This window comes from Rhinopithecus roxellana, chromosome 13, assembly GCF_007565055.1.
Source record: "Rhinopithecus roxellana isolate Shanxi Qingling chromosome 13, ASM756505v1, whole genome shotgun sequence".
NCBI classification, from domain to species: Eukaryota; Metazoa; Chordata; class Mammalia; order Primates; family Cercopithecidae; genus Rhinopithecus; species Rhinopithecus roxellana.
In genome coordinates this window covers 17,872,953-17,889,310 of record NC_044561.1, presented here as the reverse complement: position 1 = coordinate 17,889,310, position 16,358 = coordinate 17,872,953, and the positions used below count along the sequence as shown (strand labels likewise).

At 48.4% G+C, this 16,358-nt stretch overlaps 1 protein-coding gene and 1 pseudogene across 3 annotated transcripts in view; one reads left to right on the top strand and one right to left on the bottom strand.

The window, feature by feature from the left end:
- Positions 1–14,960, top strand: part of MORC2 (MORC family CW-type zinc finger 2) — a 43,269-nt gene extending 28,309 nt beyond the window's left edge. Inside the window, exons 11-26 of one of the 2 annotated variants that reach the window (XM_010360659.2) lie at positions 293–375; positions 618–703; positions 1,788–1,928; positions 2,024–2,178; positions 2,282–2,410; positions 2,956–3,061; positions 3,382–3,514; positions 4,633–4,707; positions 4,793–5,173; positions 5,760–5,891; positions 6,433–6,487; positions 6,923–7,064; positions 7,182–7,406; positions 7,499–7,592; positions 11,891–12,070; positions 13,220–14,960. In XM_010360659.2, the coding sequence (XP_010358961.1) occupies positions 293–375; positions 618–703; positions 1,788–1,928; positions 2,024–2,178; positions 2,282–2,410; positions 2,956–3,061; positions 3,382–3,514; positions 4,633–4,707; positions 4,793–5,173; positions 5,760–5,891; positions 6,433–6,487; positions 6,923–7,064; positions 7,182–7,406; positions 7,499–7,592; positions 11,891–12,070; positions 13,220–13,288 (2,186 nt within the window). In that variant the 3' untranslated portion in view covers positions 13,289–14,960. Of the gene's footprint in view, positions 1–292; positions 376–617; positions 704–1,787; positions 1,929–2,023; positions 2,179–2,281; positions 2,411–2,955; positions 3,062–3,381; positions 3,515–4,632; positions 4,708–4,792; positions 5,174–5,759; positions 5,892–6,432; positions 6,488–6,922; positions 7,065–7,181; positions 7,407–7,498; positions 7,593–11,890; positions 12,080–13,219 lie in introns of both variants that reach the window. The other variant, XM_010360658.2, reaches the window with a different exon arrangement.
- On the bottom strand, positions 13,460–14,814 carry LOC104660344 (annotated as a pseudogene). The gene has a single exon (XR_004052525.1). The product of XR_004052525.1 is annotated as an uncharacterized LOC104660344 (transcript).
- Positions 14,961–16,358: the final 1,398 nt, after the last annotated feature.

Sequence of the window (16,358 nt, the reverse complement as noted above, 5' to 3'; positions counted from 1 at the left end):
TCCTGAGCATTTAACTGGTTACCTTAGGTGTTTTTTTTAAAAACCTGTTCTGGTTCATTTGTAAAGTTTCCTTGGGGCCTCCATGATAAGTCTGAATGCTAGATTTTCCTTCTGCAACTGACTGCAGTCGAGGCACAGAGGCTGCCCTCATATTGCTTATCAGCCATAGCTCCCCCCACTATTCTTTTACTTGGTGGTATACACACTTCTTGTCCAGTACTATGGAACCAGGAGGGATGACCAAGAGTTTTGAACCTTTGCATTCCTTTCCATATTCTCTTCTGGGTTTCAGCTGAAGAGAAGGCGCGGGAGGCGGAGAGCAAAGCTCGGACATTAGAAGTACGCCTAGGGGGAGACCTCACGCGGGACTCCAGGGTAAGGTCCTGGCCCAGGTGGCTGTTCTCCAGCGTTTCTGGCATTAGGAGCCCATGTCCCTTGAGCCTGGTCAAGTAAAACACAGCTTTTGAGTTTGTCCCCAGTGAGGGCCATTTTCTGTAGAAAGAAGTAAATTTCCACATATTTGAGATGAATTGAGAAGTTTTAGATGTCATGTTTCAATATTCCCTGCTGTGGCCCAGGGTGCCTCCTCCTCTTACCTGATGCCAATGTGTGTGCAGGTGATGTTGCGACAGGTCCAGAACACAGCCATCACTCTGCGCAGAGAAGCTGATGTCAAGAAGAGGATCAAGGAGGCCAAGCAGCGGTGAGTGCCAGGCCTGGTCTTGGATCTTTTAAACTGACGTAGCTTTTGGACTGATTATTGACAGGTTGCTATTCTGTCACCAAGACTGCTTTGTTTTAATGCCAAATGCTTGTTAAATGCCCCCTGCAGGAGGGAGGTCTTAATCTGAGCTCTCAGCCCTTTCTTGAGTCATAAAGACAGGGCAGGGCTGACAGCCTCGGATCGAGCACCAAACCATCCTTTGGCACTGTCTTACTTTTTTTTCCCTTTTGATTTCTTTTCATTTAAAGGATATATAAAATGCTCATTGTATAAAACTTGAAAAATATAAAATGTTTAAGGAATAACATTTTAAAACTCCCTTATACTTCTACCACCTGGTGATACTACCCTAGTTTTTATGTTACATATGTATTTTGTCATATTCATTTTCTCCTCAGTGGTTACATATGTAGAATAATGTTGGAGATTGAGTGTTGTATACTTTTACATTTAGAACCAGCCTTTGTCCTGGATCATTAAGTTATCTGCTTGTCCCACCTCCATGTCTGGATCTACTTTGGACTCTGTGGCTTGATTTACAGTTTTGCCTCTTATTGGCCTCCTTGGCACAGGCATGGGTTTTAGGTTCTTCTCTCCAAGTCCACTCCTCATCCATCTGCTTTTCAGCTCTAAGAGTTTGTTGACAGTAATCACATGATGGTGTCTTCTTGCACATGCTTATTGTTCTTGTGAATTTTTACCTTTTAAAATAATAATAATTTACTGTGACACTAGTGGAATTTGGGGGAAGGTATGACGATAACCTCTTGTTTATTCCACCATATAATTGTCTTTGCACAGATTTGCAGCAGCTTCATAATAACCCATTCATATTTACACCCGTCCCTGTTGCCAAAAAGCCACACTCATGGTTTAATTAGGGATGCTTCGAGTTGGTGCCCAGCGCATGTCTGTATCAAGTCTAACAGGTTACACATTGAATGGAGATACAAAACTTTTGACTTAACATGTCTCAAGTTTAAGCTTAAGCTTAACACATCTTAAACACTATGGTGCTTGTGTGCTGATGTGTAGATCTGCTTGAATTTTTTTGTCTTCTTAGAGCACTTAAAGAACCTAAGGAACTGAATTTTGTTTTTGGGGTCAACATTGAACACCGGGACCTGGATGGCATGTTCATCTACAACTGTAGCCGGCTGATCAAAATGTATGAGAAAGTGGGCCCACAGCTGGAAGGGGGCATGTGAGTACTACCCACGGAGAGCTGTCTAGCCCAGGATAGTTGGCAGGAGGGTGTTGCCAGTGGGGTGACAGAGCTTGTTCTCTTTCTCCCTGTAGGGCATGCGGCGGGGTTGTTGGGGTTGTTGACGTGCCCTACCTAGTCCTGGAGCCTACACACAACAAACAGGACTTTGCTGATGCCAAGGAGTACCGGCACCTGCTCCGAGCAATGGGGGAACACCTGGCGCAGTATTGGAAGGACATTGCCATTGGTAATGGGACTGGGCTGCTGGGCCTCTGCCTTTTCTTTTCACCTGAATGTAGGGAGAGAGAGAGGCTGGCTCCTAACATGATGTGTGGGTGTTTGCTTTCCAGCCCAGCGGGGAATCATCAAGTTCTGGGATGAGTTTGGCTACCTCTCTGCCAACTGGAACCAGCCCCCGTCCAGCGAGCTGCGTTACAAACGCCGGAGAGCTATGGAAATCCCCACCACCATCCAGTGCGGTGAGTTGTGTGGTTGGATCCCCCTGACTCATTTCCATCAGCCCACAAGCCTCTTCTCCACCTTCCTGCCAGCCTCCTGACTTGACTGACATTCATGGACTTACAGTCCCACTAGGGATCCAAGTCTGTTTGGTGCTGGCCCTGTGAGCTCAGTCTTGAGGCATTGCTGAGTTTCACCTGTCCCTCTTGTGTGAGAAAGAAGGTCATCTGTCCTCCTAGACCTCTCCAGCTGCAGCCAGGCCAGGCTTACTTGGTTTGGTACCACATGGCTTCCAGTGTGCGTGGATGACTGGGCCAGGATTCTGATAAAGGAGGGAGAGGGGCTGGGGGTGTTAAAGAGTCCACCATATTAAGTTTCTATCCTTCCTGGAATCAGTGTCCTTGAGAAGAATTAGCATTCTCTAAGGATAGGCAGAGTTGGAGCCCGAGTGAAGATCTTTGCCTGCAAAGTCTGGGGCATCATTATGGTGGGCCTGTGAGAAGCCCAGATTATAGTTAGAGTTGGTGGGGGTGGCTGATGTGTGGGGTTTTTTTGTTCTCTGCAGATTTGTGTCTGAAATGGAGAACCCTCCCCTTCCAGCTGAGTTCTGTGGAAAAAGATTACCCTGACACCTGGGTTTGCTCCATGAACCCTGATCCTGAACAGGACCGGTGAGCACATTCTCTAACAAGGAGATTGTGGGTACTTTTCTCCCCTGCCCCTCACCATTCTCTCTACTCTTGGGATAAATAACTCACTGTGTTTCTTGAGATGAGTGCACATACCTTATATCTCTGTCTTGCTATACCTAATAAGTGCCCAAGAAATAAGAATTGATGTATGTCCTGCAGTGCATATGATTAATTCTGTGCATTGGGAACTCTGAAGTGGTTGCTCTTGTGACAGACAGTGTAGACTGACTGAGAAGAAAGGTTCTTGCCCAGCTTGGGGCTCTGTTTGCCATGACCTCCCTAGTACCTTTTCTCTACAGGTGTGAGGCTTCTGAACAAAAGCAGAAGGTTCCCCTGGGAACATTCAGAAAGGACATGAAGACGCAGGAAGAGAAGCAGAAACAACTGACAGAGAAAATTCGCCAGCAGCAGGAGAAGCTAGAGGCCCTTCAGGTATGTGGGTCATGGTCAGTGGCCAGAGCCAGCCTGTGTCAGGGCTCTGCCTGGGACAGGAACCTTCAGTAGCTTTCCTGTTCCCTCAGGCTCAGTTTTACCCTCCGCTCACCTGTGTGTGTTTGCCAAAGCTTTCCAACCCCAACCTCCAGGTCCAGGTGTACTATTTTCCAACAGTGTTATTTTAAGAATAACACCTTGCTTATTCTTAAGAAAAATTGCTTATATATTTCAAAGTGGTCCAATTAATTTAGAATTTATAAAACTACAGAAAATAAAAATTCTGCCTTAGAGGTAACCATCATTAACCATACATCCTTCCAACTTGTCATGAACTCATGAATACCAACACATAATACACATGAATATATATTTTTAATAGAAATAGGGAGATAATGCCATATATATGTTTTATATTAATACACACGTATACTTTTTTTAGTACATAATTGTTTTGATGATTTTCTAGAAGTGAATTTAAAGGACTTAAAAGGTCCATTGTAAAATTCTGTGGCTTTTTGCAACTATTTCTAAAGTACCCTCCAGAGATGTGTTAATTTCTTATTATTTATCAGCAGTATATGAGAGTATTATTTTTAAATGTTGTTGCAAATTTCATAGGCAAAGATGCATGTTTTATAATTTAATTTCTTTAATATTTCTAAGATTGCATAATTTTTCATGTGTCCACTTTTTTTCATGTGTCCACTTTTATTTCTTTTAGAATTGCTTATTCACTTACATTTTTATTTTTTCTTTGTTTTTTTTTTTCTAGATATGTCTGTGATATCAGCTGTTTATCATATTTAGTACAAAACCATTTCCCTTTTTGGCTTCTGTGTCTGTGCAGATGTGCTCTCACTAACCCATGATGTCTTATGCATGCCTCCCTGGCCAGTCTCTCAGTTGCTGGATTAATCACACAGTATCTTGTAATTTGCTGATAGTTGAGTATTTATGTATTTTGTGTCTCCCCAGTGAGAACAGGAGGTTTGTAAGAGTAGGACTATGGCTCAGGTTTTCTATTTTATTTGTCCCTGGTTCCAGACACTATCCAAAAAGTTTGCTCAAGTATACTAAAATATGCAAACAACTTCATCATGATGTTTGCCTTGCAGAAAACCACACCCATCCGCTCCCAAGCAGACCTGAAGAAATTGCCTTTGGAAGTGACCACTAGACCTTCTACTGAGGTGAATTCCAGGGCCTGGGAAGGGCTTTTCCTCAGGTGTCTCATGCTAGGATCAGTGTTCTCACTCTCTGTGGGCCTTTTTTTAGGAACCTGTGCGTAGACCTCAGCGTCCTCGGTCGCCCCCTTTACCTGCTGTGATCAGGAACGCCCCCAGCAGACCCCCTTCTTTGCCAACTCCTAGACCAGCCAGCCAGCCCCGAAAGGCTCCTGTTATCAGCAGTACTCCAAAGCCCCCTGCTTTGGCAGCCCGGGAGGAGGCCAGCACATCCAGGCTGCTCCAGCCACCTGAGGCACCCCGAAAGCCTGCCAACACTCTTGTTAAGACTACATCCCGACCTGCCCCTCTGGTGCAGCAACTGCCACCATCTTTACTGCCCAACTCCAGGAGCTCTCGGGAGGTTCCTTCTCCCAAAGTCATCAAGACTCCAGTGGTGAAGAAGACAGAGTCACCCATCAAACTTTACCCGGTGAGATGCTTGTCCTCCTCGATCCCCCAACCCAGTGTCAGTAGTGTAGGAATGGAATTGTGCAGTGTCACAGCTGTACTGGGGGAGCCTTGGGAAGATACTGAATCTAAAGCTTTGCTGCTGCCCCTGAGGAGGGGAAGCCTTGATAGCTGAATGGACTTGTTCAGGGCCAGAGAGCACATTGGTTGCCTGTACAGCGAGCTCTTCACTGCTCCCTCCGAGTTTTGGTCTGCCACAAACTTGAGTCACCTCCACTGGCTCTTGAAGTGTGGGCTTAGGTCAGTCATCTGGTGACAGCCTGAGTGGGCTGCAGCAGTGGTCGGTGGTTCTTGGGGAGGTGACAGCTGGCTGGCCAGGCAGACTAAGGTGGGAAAGGAATTGAGAAGCTTCTCCTATGACAGCTTTGAGCAAAGATCCTCATGGCACAGGGGCCAGTGGGTTGCCTGTGTACATTCCAAGTAATGTCAGGGAGGGATTGCAGGGAGTACAGTTCCTCTTGGAACAGCTCCTTTAGGCTAGATGAAATCTTCCTGCTCCCTAGAGGCTGAACAGGGCCCCTCACATCCTCACGCTCCTCTTGCTCTAGGCTACCCCTAGTCGGAAGAGGAGTGTCCCGGTTTCTGATGAGGAAGAAGTTGAGGAAGAAGCTGAGAGGAGGAAGGAGAGATGCAAGCGGGGCAGATTTGTTGTGAAGGAGGAAAAGAAGGACTCGAATGAGGTGAGTGGTTGAGGTGAGGTTCTCAAAAGAGCCTCCCTCTCTAGGGCCTGCCCCCCCCACCAGCAGTCTACACCCCCCACCAGCAGTCTGCACCCCCCACCAGCAGTCTGCACCCCCACCAGCAGTCTATACCCCACACCAGCAGTCTACACCAGCTCTGTTTATATTTGTGTCATGAGCTTTCCAGAAGCCTAGTGATCTCTCAAGGACGCTCAGTTACACAAGTGACTATACATGGTGCCAGATAGGGTCTTGAGTGAGACTGGCTTCTAGCTTAACCACAGGCCTGAAGTCACACAGACGTACATCAGTGAAGCTTGAAATACATTATGTCCCTTGCCTGCTGTCTTGTTTATAAAGGTGGCAGAAGGGTAGGTACCTTGGACAGTGATTTTGGAGTGTGGCTCTCAGCAGGGCTTGGTGATTTAAACTGTAGCACAGGAAGTCATGAAGATGGCTGATGACCCCGGGTGGCCAGTAAGGCACAAGTCTGCTCTTGTGGGGCACTGGGGATGCCTCTAATAGACTGCCCTCCACACAGCTCTCAGACAGTGCTGGGGAAGAGGACTCGGCTGACCTCAAGAGAGCTCAGAAAGGTGAGCTGGGGGAGTGACCTGGCAACCTGTGGTGGGGGTGGGAGTGGGAGTGGAAGTGGAGCCCCTTACCAGCAGCAGTTTACCAGAGGCTCATGGAGTCTTTCCTGGGTCTGGGCTCTTGTGCAGCAGTGGATCCAAGTCAAATCCTAGGCAGAATTCTGAAGGGATCACCCCTTTGTGGTTATTTTTAACACTAATTCCTTGGTGTTCACTCCTGGCAATCACTCATTCTTCTGCTCTTTGGCACCCTCATGACAGATGGGGAAGGAGACCATGGTGGCTGGTCCCTGGTTTCTGTGTCCCTGGTGTACTGGGGGCAAGCACCTAAGTGTTCCTGTCCTCCAAACCCTGGGAACTGCCTTTCTCAATGTGGCCCAGGCCAAGTGAGGGACTCTAGGCTAGTTTTCTGACTCGCACTTCTGTCTACATTGTCAGATAAAGGGCTGCACGTGGAGGTGCGTGTGAACAGGGAGTGGTACACGGGCCGTGTCACAGCCGTGGAGGTGGGCAAGCATGTGGTGCGGTGGAAGGTGAAGTTTGACTACGTGCCCACAGACACGACACCAAGAGACCGCTGGTAATGTCCCAATCAGGGAGGAGCAGTGGTTCCTCGAAGGAGGTATCCCCGGCCTCCCTGCCAGCAGCCCATCCTGGGAGCCCGGGTCAGACGTGACAAGCTGTGTGTCTTCCACAGGGTGGAGAAAGGCAGTGAGGATGTGCGGCTGATGAAGCCCCCTTCTCCAGAACATCAGAGCCTTGACACGCAGCAGGAGGGCGGGGAGGAGGAGGCGGGCCCTGTGGCCCAACAGGCCATAGCCGTGGCAGAGCCCTCCACTTCCGAATGCCTCCGCATTGAGCCTGACACCACTGCCCTGAGCACCAATCATGAGACCATTGACCTGCTCGTCCAGATCCTCCGGTACATGTGTCTTTTGTCTTCCCACCCCAGGGCAAGCAGCAGCTCTCTGCCTGCTCCATGCCATTCTGAATTACTGTCCCTGCCTTCTTCAGGAATTGTTTACGGTACTTCCTGCCTCCAAGTTTCCCCATCTCCAAGAAGCAGCTGAGTGCTATGAATTCAGATGAGCTAATATCTTTCCCTCTGGTGAGTCTGGCCTGAACTTCGATTCCACACTCTTCATTGCCCCACCCCTGCCCCTGGATTTGTTGTAACTGTTGCGATTGTGATTGTTATGCTTGGTGCAGTTGCTAGCTCTCAGCTGTGTGCTCCATCTCAGCCAGCCTCTCTTCTGCTGAAAGAAGAAGAGACTTTATGATGTGGGGAAAAAATTGGCTTAGCAGGATATGACTTGGGTGTGCAGAAAGCCAACCCCTTCCCACCACAGGTGCTAGGAGTTGAGTCATCCCTTAGGGATAGCAGGTGTAGTCTGACGTTTTATGACAAGCATACCCCCTTTCTTCTGCCCTAGCAGAGGGAGTAAACCTGTCCCAGGCAACAGTGAAGAGCTGAGGCTCAAAGTGCATAGAACTTGACACTCAGAAGGAGGTACAGAGAAGCTTGTGATGTTTGGACATAAGCAGTGGGTCTTACTTAACCCAGCAAATGGTGAAGGGGTGCCTTGCCCAAGCAGGTGTCTGCTGGACCTCATAGTGAGCAGCAAAAGAGAGTCTTGCCTTCAAGTGGCTCAAGACTCAGTAGAGACTGAGTTGTTACCAGGTAGCTGCACATGAGGGCAGGAGCAGTTAGTGCTGAGAAAGTGGATAGAAAGGCTATGGAGGGCTGTGGTGGCCTATGGGGCAGAGAGAGCAACTGAGTTGGAAGAAAATGTGCATTTTGCCAAGTGCCTGCCTGTGTAAGTGAAAAGGAGTGTTTGAGGTGGGGACTTCTATGAGCAAAGGCTCTGGGGGTGGGGTTAGGGTAGCAGGCTGTGTGGTGAGCATTTAGGGCAGAGGGGCCTGAAAGCCAGGATATGATGGGTCTTAAATCCCCAGTCTGTCATACTGGCTTAAACTCTGTATGAAGAGAAGAGCCTACAAAAGTTTTGAGCTGAAGGAATTGTCATCCAAACCATATCTAGGGCAGCGGTCAACACATTTTTTCTGTAGAGGGCCAGTTGGCAAGTAATTTCAGGTTCACAGGCTATACAGTCTCTGTGGCAACTCTGCCATTATAGCATGAAAGCAGCCACAGACAATATGTAAAGGAACGGATGTCCTGTGTTCCAGTAAAGCTTTATTTACAACAACAGTTGGCAGGCTGATTCGGCCCAGGGGCTGTAGTCTGCTGCTCCTGCCCCTAAGAGAGTAATCTGGGTAGCAGCGTGTTTGGGTAGAATGGGTGGTTGGGAGATGCAGGGGCGAGGAGGCTGGTCCTATGTAAAAGGTCAGAGGTGAGGGAATGGGAACAGGAGCCAGTGTGGTGGCAGTGGGCTTGGGGGTGAAAGGGCTGTGTCGGAAGTCATCAGCAGACTGATCATGGATTGTAGGCAAGTGACTCAGGCCTGTGGGAACTGGAGGTTGATGACAAAGCTATTAACTAGGAGAGAAAAATGGGTAAGTGCAACGAAGGTGACGAGTGGAGGTTTGTGTAGCGCCAGAAGTGCCCTCACTATGTTTCTGGTGATGTGCAGTGTGGAAATCAGGGACTGGCACTTGGAGGGAGGGGGAGGTCAGGGCTGGAGATGGGGCTCTGGGAATTGTCCACATGAAGTGGGATGATTTTTCTATGATAGGAATAGCTAAGTTTTCTAGGAAAGAGGTTCTAGAAAAAAGACAACTGGAATGGAAACTGCAGGATTAGGATTAGTATATTCAACATGTCGGGTCCTCATGGGGCAGTTGTGTGCTTGATAAAGTTTGCCAGAGATAAAAACATGGTGTTTGTCTTTATTCTACTTTTTAAAATGTGAAATGAAGCGGGAGTTGAAGAAACTAAGGCTCAGTAAACAGTCTGTTGGTCAGTGACAGACCCCAGATTTGAACCCAGGTACTTCTTAGGACTTGTTCTGTTCACGATGCTGCCTTGCTCTCCTGGCAAGATGTGAAGGGGTGTGCTCAGTGAGGGAGCTAGAAGGTACAGAAATCACAGCTGCTTCACAGAAAGATCCACGCTTCAACTTTTGTCCTTGTTTAGGCTGCAGGTGCTCTCTGCAAATCCTAGGAGGAACTAGCAGCTAATAGGGTGGCTAGGTTGGCCTGGCATCTTCTTGTCAGATTTGTTGATTTTGGCTTAAAGTTATTGCCAAACTCAGAGTAGAGCCTAGGTGTAGCAGGATCTCTGCAGTGGGCTTGAATGCCTGGGTCCAAAACAAAGTCTGCATGAGTGTCTAAAAATAGTATATATTAGGCTGGGTGTGGAGGCTCAGGTCTGTAATCCCAGCACTTTGGGAGGCTGAGGAAGGTGGATCACTTGAGGCCAGGAGTTTGAGACCAGCCTGGCCAATATGGTGAAACCCCATCTCTACTACAACATACAAAAAATATTAGCCAGATATTGTGGCACACGCCTGTAATCCTAGCTACTTGGGAGGCCGGGGCATGAAAATCGCTTGAACCTGGGGAAAGGCAGAGGTTGCAGTAAGCTGAAATTGTGCCACTGGACTCCAGCCTGGGTGACAGAGACTGTCAAAAAAAAGTATATTAGGCCGGGCGCAGTGGCTCACGCCTGTAATCCCAGCACTTTGGGAGGCCGAGGCAGGCGGATCACAAGGTCAGGAGATTGAGACCATCCTGGCAAACACGGTGAAACCCCGTCTCTACTAAAAATACAAAAAAAAAAAAAAAAAAAAGCCGGGCATGGTGGCGGGTGCCTGTAGTCCCAGCTACTCGGGAGGCTGAGGCAGGAGAATAGCGCGGACCCGGGAGGCGGAGGCTGCAGTGAGCCGAGATCACGCCACTGCACTCCAGCCTGGACAACAGAGCGAGACTGTCTCAAAAGAAAAAAAAAAAGTATATTAGCTTTTTTTTTTGTACAAAGAGTTATAACACCAGTGGATCACCTTTGTTCTGCTAACTGTAATGTCTACAACCACTCAAAGTATTTTTTTTTTTTTTTTTTTTGAGATGGAGTCTTGCTCTGTCACCTGGGCTAGAGTGCAGTGGCACAATCTTGGCTCACTGCCAGCTCCACCTCCTGGGTTCATGCCATTCTCCTGCCTCAGCCTCCCAAGTAGCTGGGACTACAGGCGCCCGCCACCACGCCCTGCTAATTTTTTGTATTTTTAGTAGAGATGGGGTTTCATCGTGTTAGCCAGGATGGTCTCTATCTCCTGACCTCATGATCTGCCCGCCTTGGCCTCCCAAAGTGCTGGGATTACAGGCATAAGCCACCGCGCGCGGCCATCACTCAAACTATTTTTTTTAGCATCAGGGATAAAACAAAGTCTGCTGTTCATTATGTCCTTGTCAGTTATGTCCTTTATACTGTATTCATCAGGAGTTCCATAGAGCCTCAGGAGCCCTGCAATATTAGATTCAAGTATCATTTTGCAGAAAAACTAATGTAACAATTATATGTGAATCTACAATTACCTCAAAATAATTTAAGAAAAATTACTACAAACCATGTCTGCTTTCAAGATGTTGTATACTGAATTTTAATACTTTGGGGATTGCTCCAGCATTTATTTTGTGCTGCCAAGGCAATTATTGTTTTGTGTAGAAGTTTCTCTTGCTATCTTGGTTTTAGTAGGATAAGGTGAATGACACGGTTCAATACTTGCCAGTAACAGCTTTAAAAAATGGCATCTAGAAGCCTCTCTAGGCTGGGCAGCTCATGCATCTTTACAGAAGTAAACACCAGAGTTGATAAGACTGCAGTAGCCAGCTAGCACCTGCTGGTTGAGGCGTGTGTGTTCATCACAGTGGCCTCATCATTCTTAGTGATTTACGAGTAAGTCATGTTATAAATTTGAACTTGGAAAATAAATTGAACCTAAAGAGGTACTACTTACATTGTTTTTCACACTGAGATTCCATGTAACATTTCATTTAAAATAAGTATTCTGCTCCCTTTTACAAATTTGAAAAGCCACTAGAAAAACTGCTTGTTTCCTACCTCACCCGCTGGAGGTTTCAGGTACTTAGGGAAAATAGTAAAAAGCTCTGATGCTGCAGAAGTATATACTGCTCCACAGAGCTGGAGATATCTGCTATTAGTTGGTAGGTGAAAAGAGAACTGACGTGAGTGCTGACATTGTTGGGTATGTCTTGGAAGTGGATGGCTAAAAGGGCTGTACTGAAGTCAGACAGGTTATGATTGAGCATGGAAGAGTGATTCTGTCATCCTTTTTTGCCACTTGGAATGATAAGAATCACCCCTCATGTGTCCTTATGGCCTGCTGTCTGCCAGAGCACCGTGCTGAGTGCTTCACCTGTGTGCTAATTGTCTTCTTCCTTGTGACAGCCCCTTATGTACCCTCCCTCTTGTTGTGCTCCCAACAGAAAGAGTACTTCAAGCAATATGAAGTAGGGCTCCAAAACCTGTGCAATTCCTACCAGAGCCGTGCTGACTCCCGGGCCAAGGCCTCCGAGGAAAGCCTGCGTACCTCCGAGAGGAAACTCCGCGAGACGGAGGAGAAGCTGCAGAAGCTGAGGACCAACATCGTGGCACTCCTGCAAAAGGTGCAGGAGGTGAGCCCGGCAGCCTTCCTGTTGCAGCTGGACCACCTGGTCTCTCAGGGAGGGGGACCTGGGACCTGTTCCTGTTCTCACAAGAATCTGTCCACTCACAGGAATCTGTGGTTCCCACCCTGGCTGCACAGCACCCTGGCAGGAGAGCTTGAGATGGTGTGGCTGCCTGGGCCTCAGCCCAGCCAGACCCATAGAACCAGGCTTTTTCCCTTTAGACATTCTGAGGTACAGCCTGGTTTGAGAACTCTCCAAGCCATAAAAACGAAGTTCTTTTCCACATGATGCCCAGATGGGATTGGGTAGCCCAGAAGTGGGGAGTGCCCCTTAGCTTGTTGGTCCTTCATCCAGACAGTAAGCATGAGGGCCTGCTCTGTGCCTGTCCTGTGGATACAGAATGAACAAGACAAGCCAGGGAAGGTTCCTGCTCTCACAGCCTGCCAGTTTGGTGGAAGAGACAGAATTACTGATGGTGGTTCCTAAGGAGATACAGCAAAGTGTTGGGAGGCCACTTGACTAGAATGTTCAGGGGCTTAGGCATTTGGAGACACTGGAAGCCAGTCATGCAAAGAGTGTGACATGAGCATTCCAGGCAGAAGGAGGAAGAGCAGGACTTGAGGCCTGAGCAGGGACTTGGGGGCAGTAGGAACAGAGGCAGGGCTTGAAAGTTGTGGGATTTGATCCCGAGAACAATGGAGATCACTGGAGGGGTGTGGCATGATCCAGTTTTCAGTCTCAAGACACTTACCTGGTTGGTTGGAGGAGGCCTGGAGGGGTCAAAGTTAGAACCAGAGCCTCCTGTGAGGAGGCTCCCACAGCTGTCTGAGACAGTGGTGGCCTGGACCTTGGGCAGTGACAGAGAGAAGGGAGAGAAGTGGGCATATTTGTAGGATCTGAGGGAAACGTAAATCTAAGACAACCGGGAACATGGGGTAGAGGCAGGGCGGGCACAGGAGATCTGGGCATCATCCATGCACAGTAGATGGAGGAGGGGAGAATAAAGACAGAAGCCTGACATCCAGGGTGGGGTGGGAGGTGGGGGAGGGGACTCTGGGCTCTGTCCCAGAAGCTGAGAGAAGGTGTAAAGGTGGCCCCCCAATCACTTTCTGGCCCCCTGTTGACTCCTGCCCTGCTCTATTCCAGGACATAGACATCAACACAGATGATGAGCTGGACGCCTACATTGAGGACCTCATCACCAAGGGGGACTGAAGGCGGGAGAGCAGCTCCCCTGCCCACCTGCCCTTCAACCCTGTAGCTGCAGGGGGAGGGGGCTTCATTCATGGGTTGGTGGTCGCACCTTGGTTTGACTTACATGGGACATTTGTGTTTTTGGAGGGAAAGATACCCTGATTCTTTGAATCTTCCTCCTTAAGTTTATCCTCCTTAAGTTTATAAATATTTATTTTTTAAAAGAAGATGCTGTGCCTGTGAGACCATACTTTTTCTTTTCTTTTTTCTTTTTTGTTGACTGCAAAGGACAGAGAACCTTTCCACTTTGGCCACACTGGGTTGCTAAGCCAGAGTCACTTCAGCTCCTGGCTCCTCAAGATAATGGCGAGTTCAGTGCCATCTTAGAGAAGCTCCAGGGGCAGGGCTGACTTTTCTCCTAGAGGAGGAACAACGTGGGGATCTGAGGGATGGGAGGGAGACTTCCCCCAAGTGGTGGTCCTGCTGGGGGCTCAGATCCAGGGACCCAAAAGGGGGGCTATGTAGGAGGTTCCACATTGGAGGGGCTCTCTCTCGCAGCTGTCAAGAGTTGGTCCTGGCTGTGGCGTTGTCCAGACAGCTTGGGGGAAAAAGATCCTGTCTAACCACCTCATCTACCACTCAGGTTCTTTGTGAAGGAGGGATTTCTTCAGTTAACCATGGACAGTGAGTTTCTCACCGCAGTAATTTGAGTCCAGGTTGAAGGGGAGACAGATCTGTGAATCTCTGATTTGGGTAGCACACTGAGTGTGGAACCCCACAGGACTCCTTAGGGAAGGAGCTTGGGTGTGAAAAAACCCCTGGTGCTGAGCTAGTGACCTCCATGTGTGGGTGCAGCAGGGCCCTGGATGGTGCCAGTTGATCTGGACAGCCTATTGATGTTTTTCTACTTCTACCCATTGGCTGGGCCCCACTGAGCCCCATCAAGGTGCCTGAGGAGGGGGCCAGTGAGGTCCCCTGGCCACAGGGACTCCAGAGGCATCTCTGCAGGAAGCACACCATGCCTTCCCTCCATGTCCCATCATAGTGCCACAATCTGTGTCCCTTAACTTCTCAGGGTCAAAGACAAAGGCAAAGATGGCTGAATTTTCTCTTTAATGGCCATTGGAAGAATCTGGTTCAGTTTTTCCCAACTCTCTTCCCACTCGGATTTGGGGCCTCTGGGTTTTCTGAAGGCACAAGGACTATGACTTTGTACCACTAACTTGTGGTTCAAACCTGGGTGTGTTTCTGGCATCTCCCTAACCCAGATCAGCAATGGCCACCCTGCTGCTCCAAGGCCAGCAGAAGACTGGGAAGCAGAGGTGAGGGATGCAGGCCACACTGGAATGGGAAGTCTTTCCCCACTGGATGTGCCTGTGTCTGGTGGGTTTTGGGCCTTCCCAGACTACCTCTCTGGGAGAGGCCTGTTTGGGGTAGTACAGTGAGAGACCCTGGCCTCTTCTGCTGGAAGACTGTCCAAGTCTTGGGGTTTCTTGAGCTGGTGATTCCTCTGCCATCCTGCTGTCTCTGTTCATCTCAGGCAGCATGGGGTCCACTTTTGTCCCCAAACCTCATGTTTTAATCCAAATGCAAGTTGGTTCTGCATTTTTACTGGAGGGTAATCAATTTTTAAAATTCACACACATGTAATCAAAATGCAATACTATAAACTTCTACTAGTGAGACTCCTGAATTCGGTCTGTTTTCTTCTTAGTAAAATTCAGCACCTTCCTTCTCTTCATTCTTTGTACCACTGTGGCTTTAAATGGTCTTCAAGTTATTCCTCCTCATCACCTCCATTGTTTTATCTTTACCCCCTTAACACCCACAGAAACAGACTGGAGTTCTTGAATGTTTTAGCTTCAACTTCTAGATGTGCTCACTGTGCTTTGTTAATGCTACCAGTTGTGCTGAATGCAGCCTGTTTCCCAGGCAGAGATCCTGCCACTCCCGATGGGAAGATAAAATGCAGGGGTCCTCTTTGCCAGTTTCCTGGGAACATCAAGGGACAGGTGACCAGCTTGGAACTCTTTGATGACTTGGGAGGAGGAAGATGGTCTGGCTGATCTGTGGTGAAAAGGTCCTTTGCACAAGGCTGCAAGAAAGTGAAGGGCAGCAACACTAGTGTTTAAGGACCGAGAGGAGTGGGTACTAGGGTGTTTTGAGATGGGGGTCTCACCCTGGTCACCTAAGCTGGAGTGCAGTGGCACGATCTTGGCTCACTGATATGTCTGCCTTTCAGGCTCAAGTGATCCTCCCACCTTAGCCTCCCAAGTAGCTGGGACCACAGGCACACACCATCACGTCTGGCTAATTTTTTTTTTTTTTTTTTTTTGTATTTTTGGTAAGAGTTTCATCACGTTGCTTAGGATGGTCTCAAACTCCTGAGCTCAAGTGATCCACCTGCCTCGGCCTCCTAAAGTGCTGGGATTACAGTGTGAGCCAGCATGCCTCGCCTAGGGTGTTTGATTTTTAAGTGACACATGCACATGGTAAACATTAAAACCGTCTAAAAGGCTGGACCATGAAAAGCAAGGCTCCCTTCTCCCACCCAATCCCTGAATTCTCCCTGGAGAGTATCCCTCCTAAGTGAACACACTTCCACTCTGTTCCATTTCTGCCTGTTAACTACTTAGTGTAGCTTAGTGTAGTGGAACCTGCTTCAGAATAACCCATATGTGTCTTCTTTATTCTCATGAACCACAGAGCATTTCATGTGTTGATATATTGTCTCCTATTTATGGACATTTGGGGTTGTTTCCATTTTTTTTGTTGTTGTTTTGGGACGGACTCTTGCTCTGTCACCCAGTCTGGAGTGCTGTGGCATGATCTCAGCTCATTGCAACCTTCACCTCCTGGGTTCAAGCAATTCTCCCCCATCAGCCTCCTGAGTAGCTGGGACTACAGGTGCATGCCACCATGCCCAGCTAATTTTTGTATTTTTTGGTAAAGACAGGGTTTCACTACATTGGCCAGGCTGGTCTCAAACTCCTGACCTCAAGTGATTCACCCACCTTGGCCTCCCAGTGCTGGGATTACAGGCATGAGCTACTGCACCCAGCCAGTCACCATTTTCATCCAGTAACTTGCA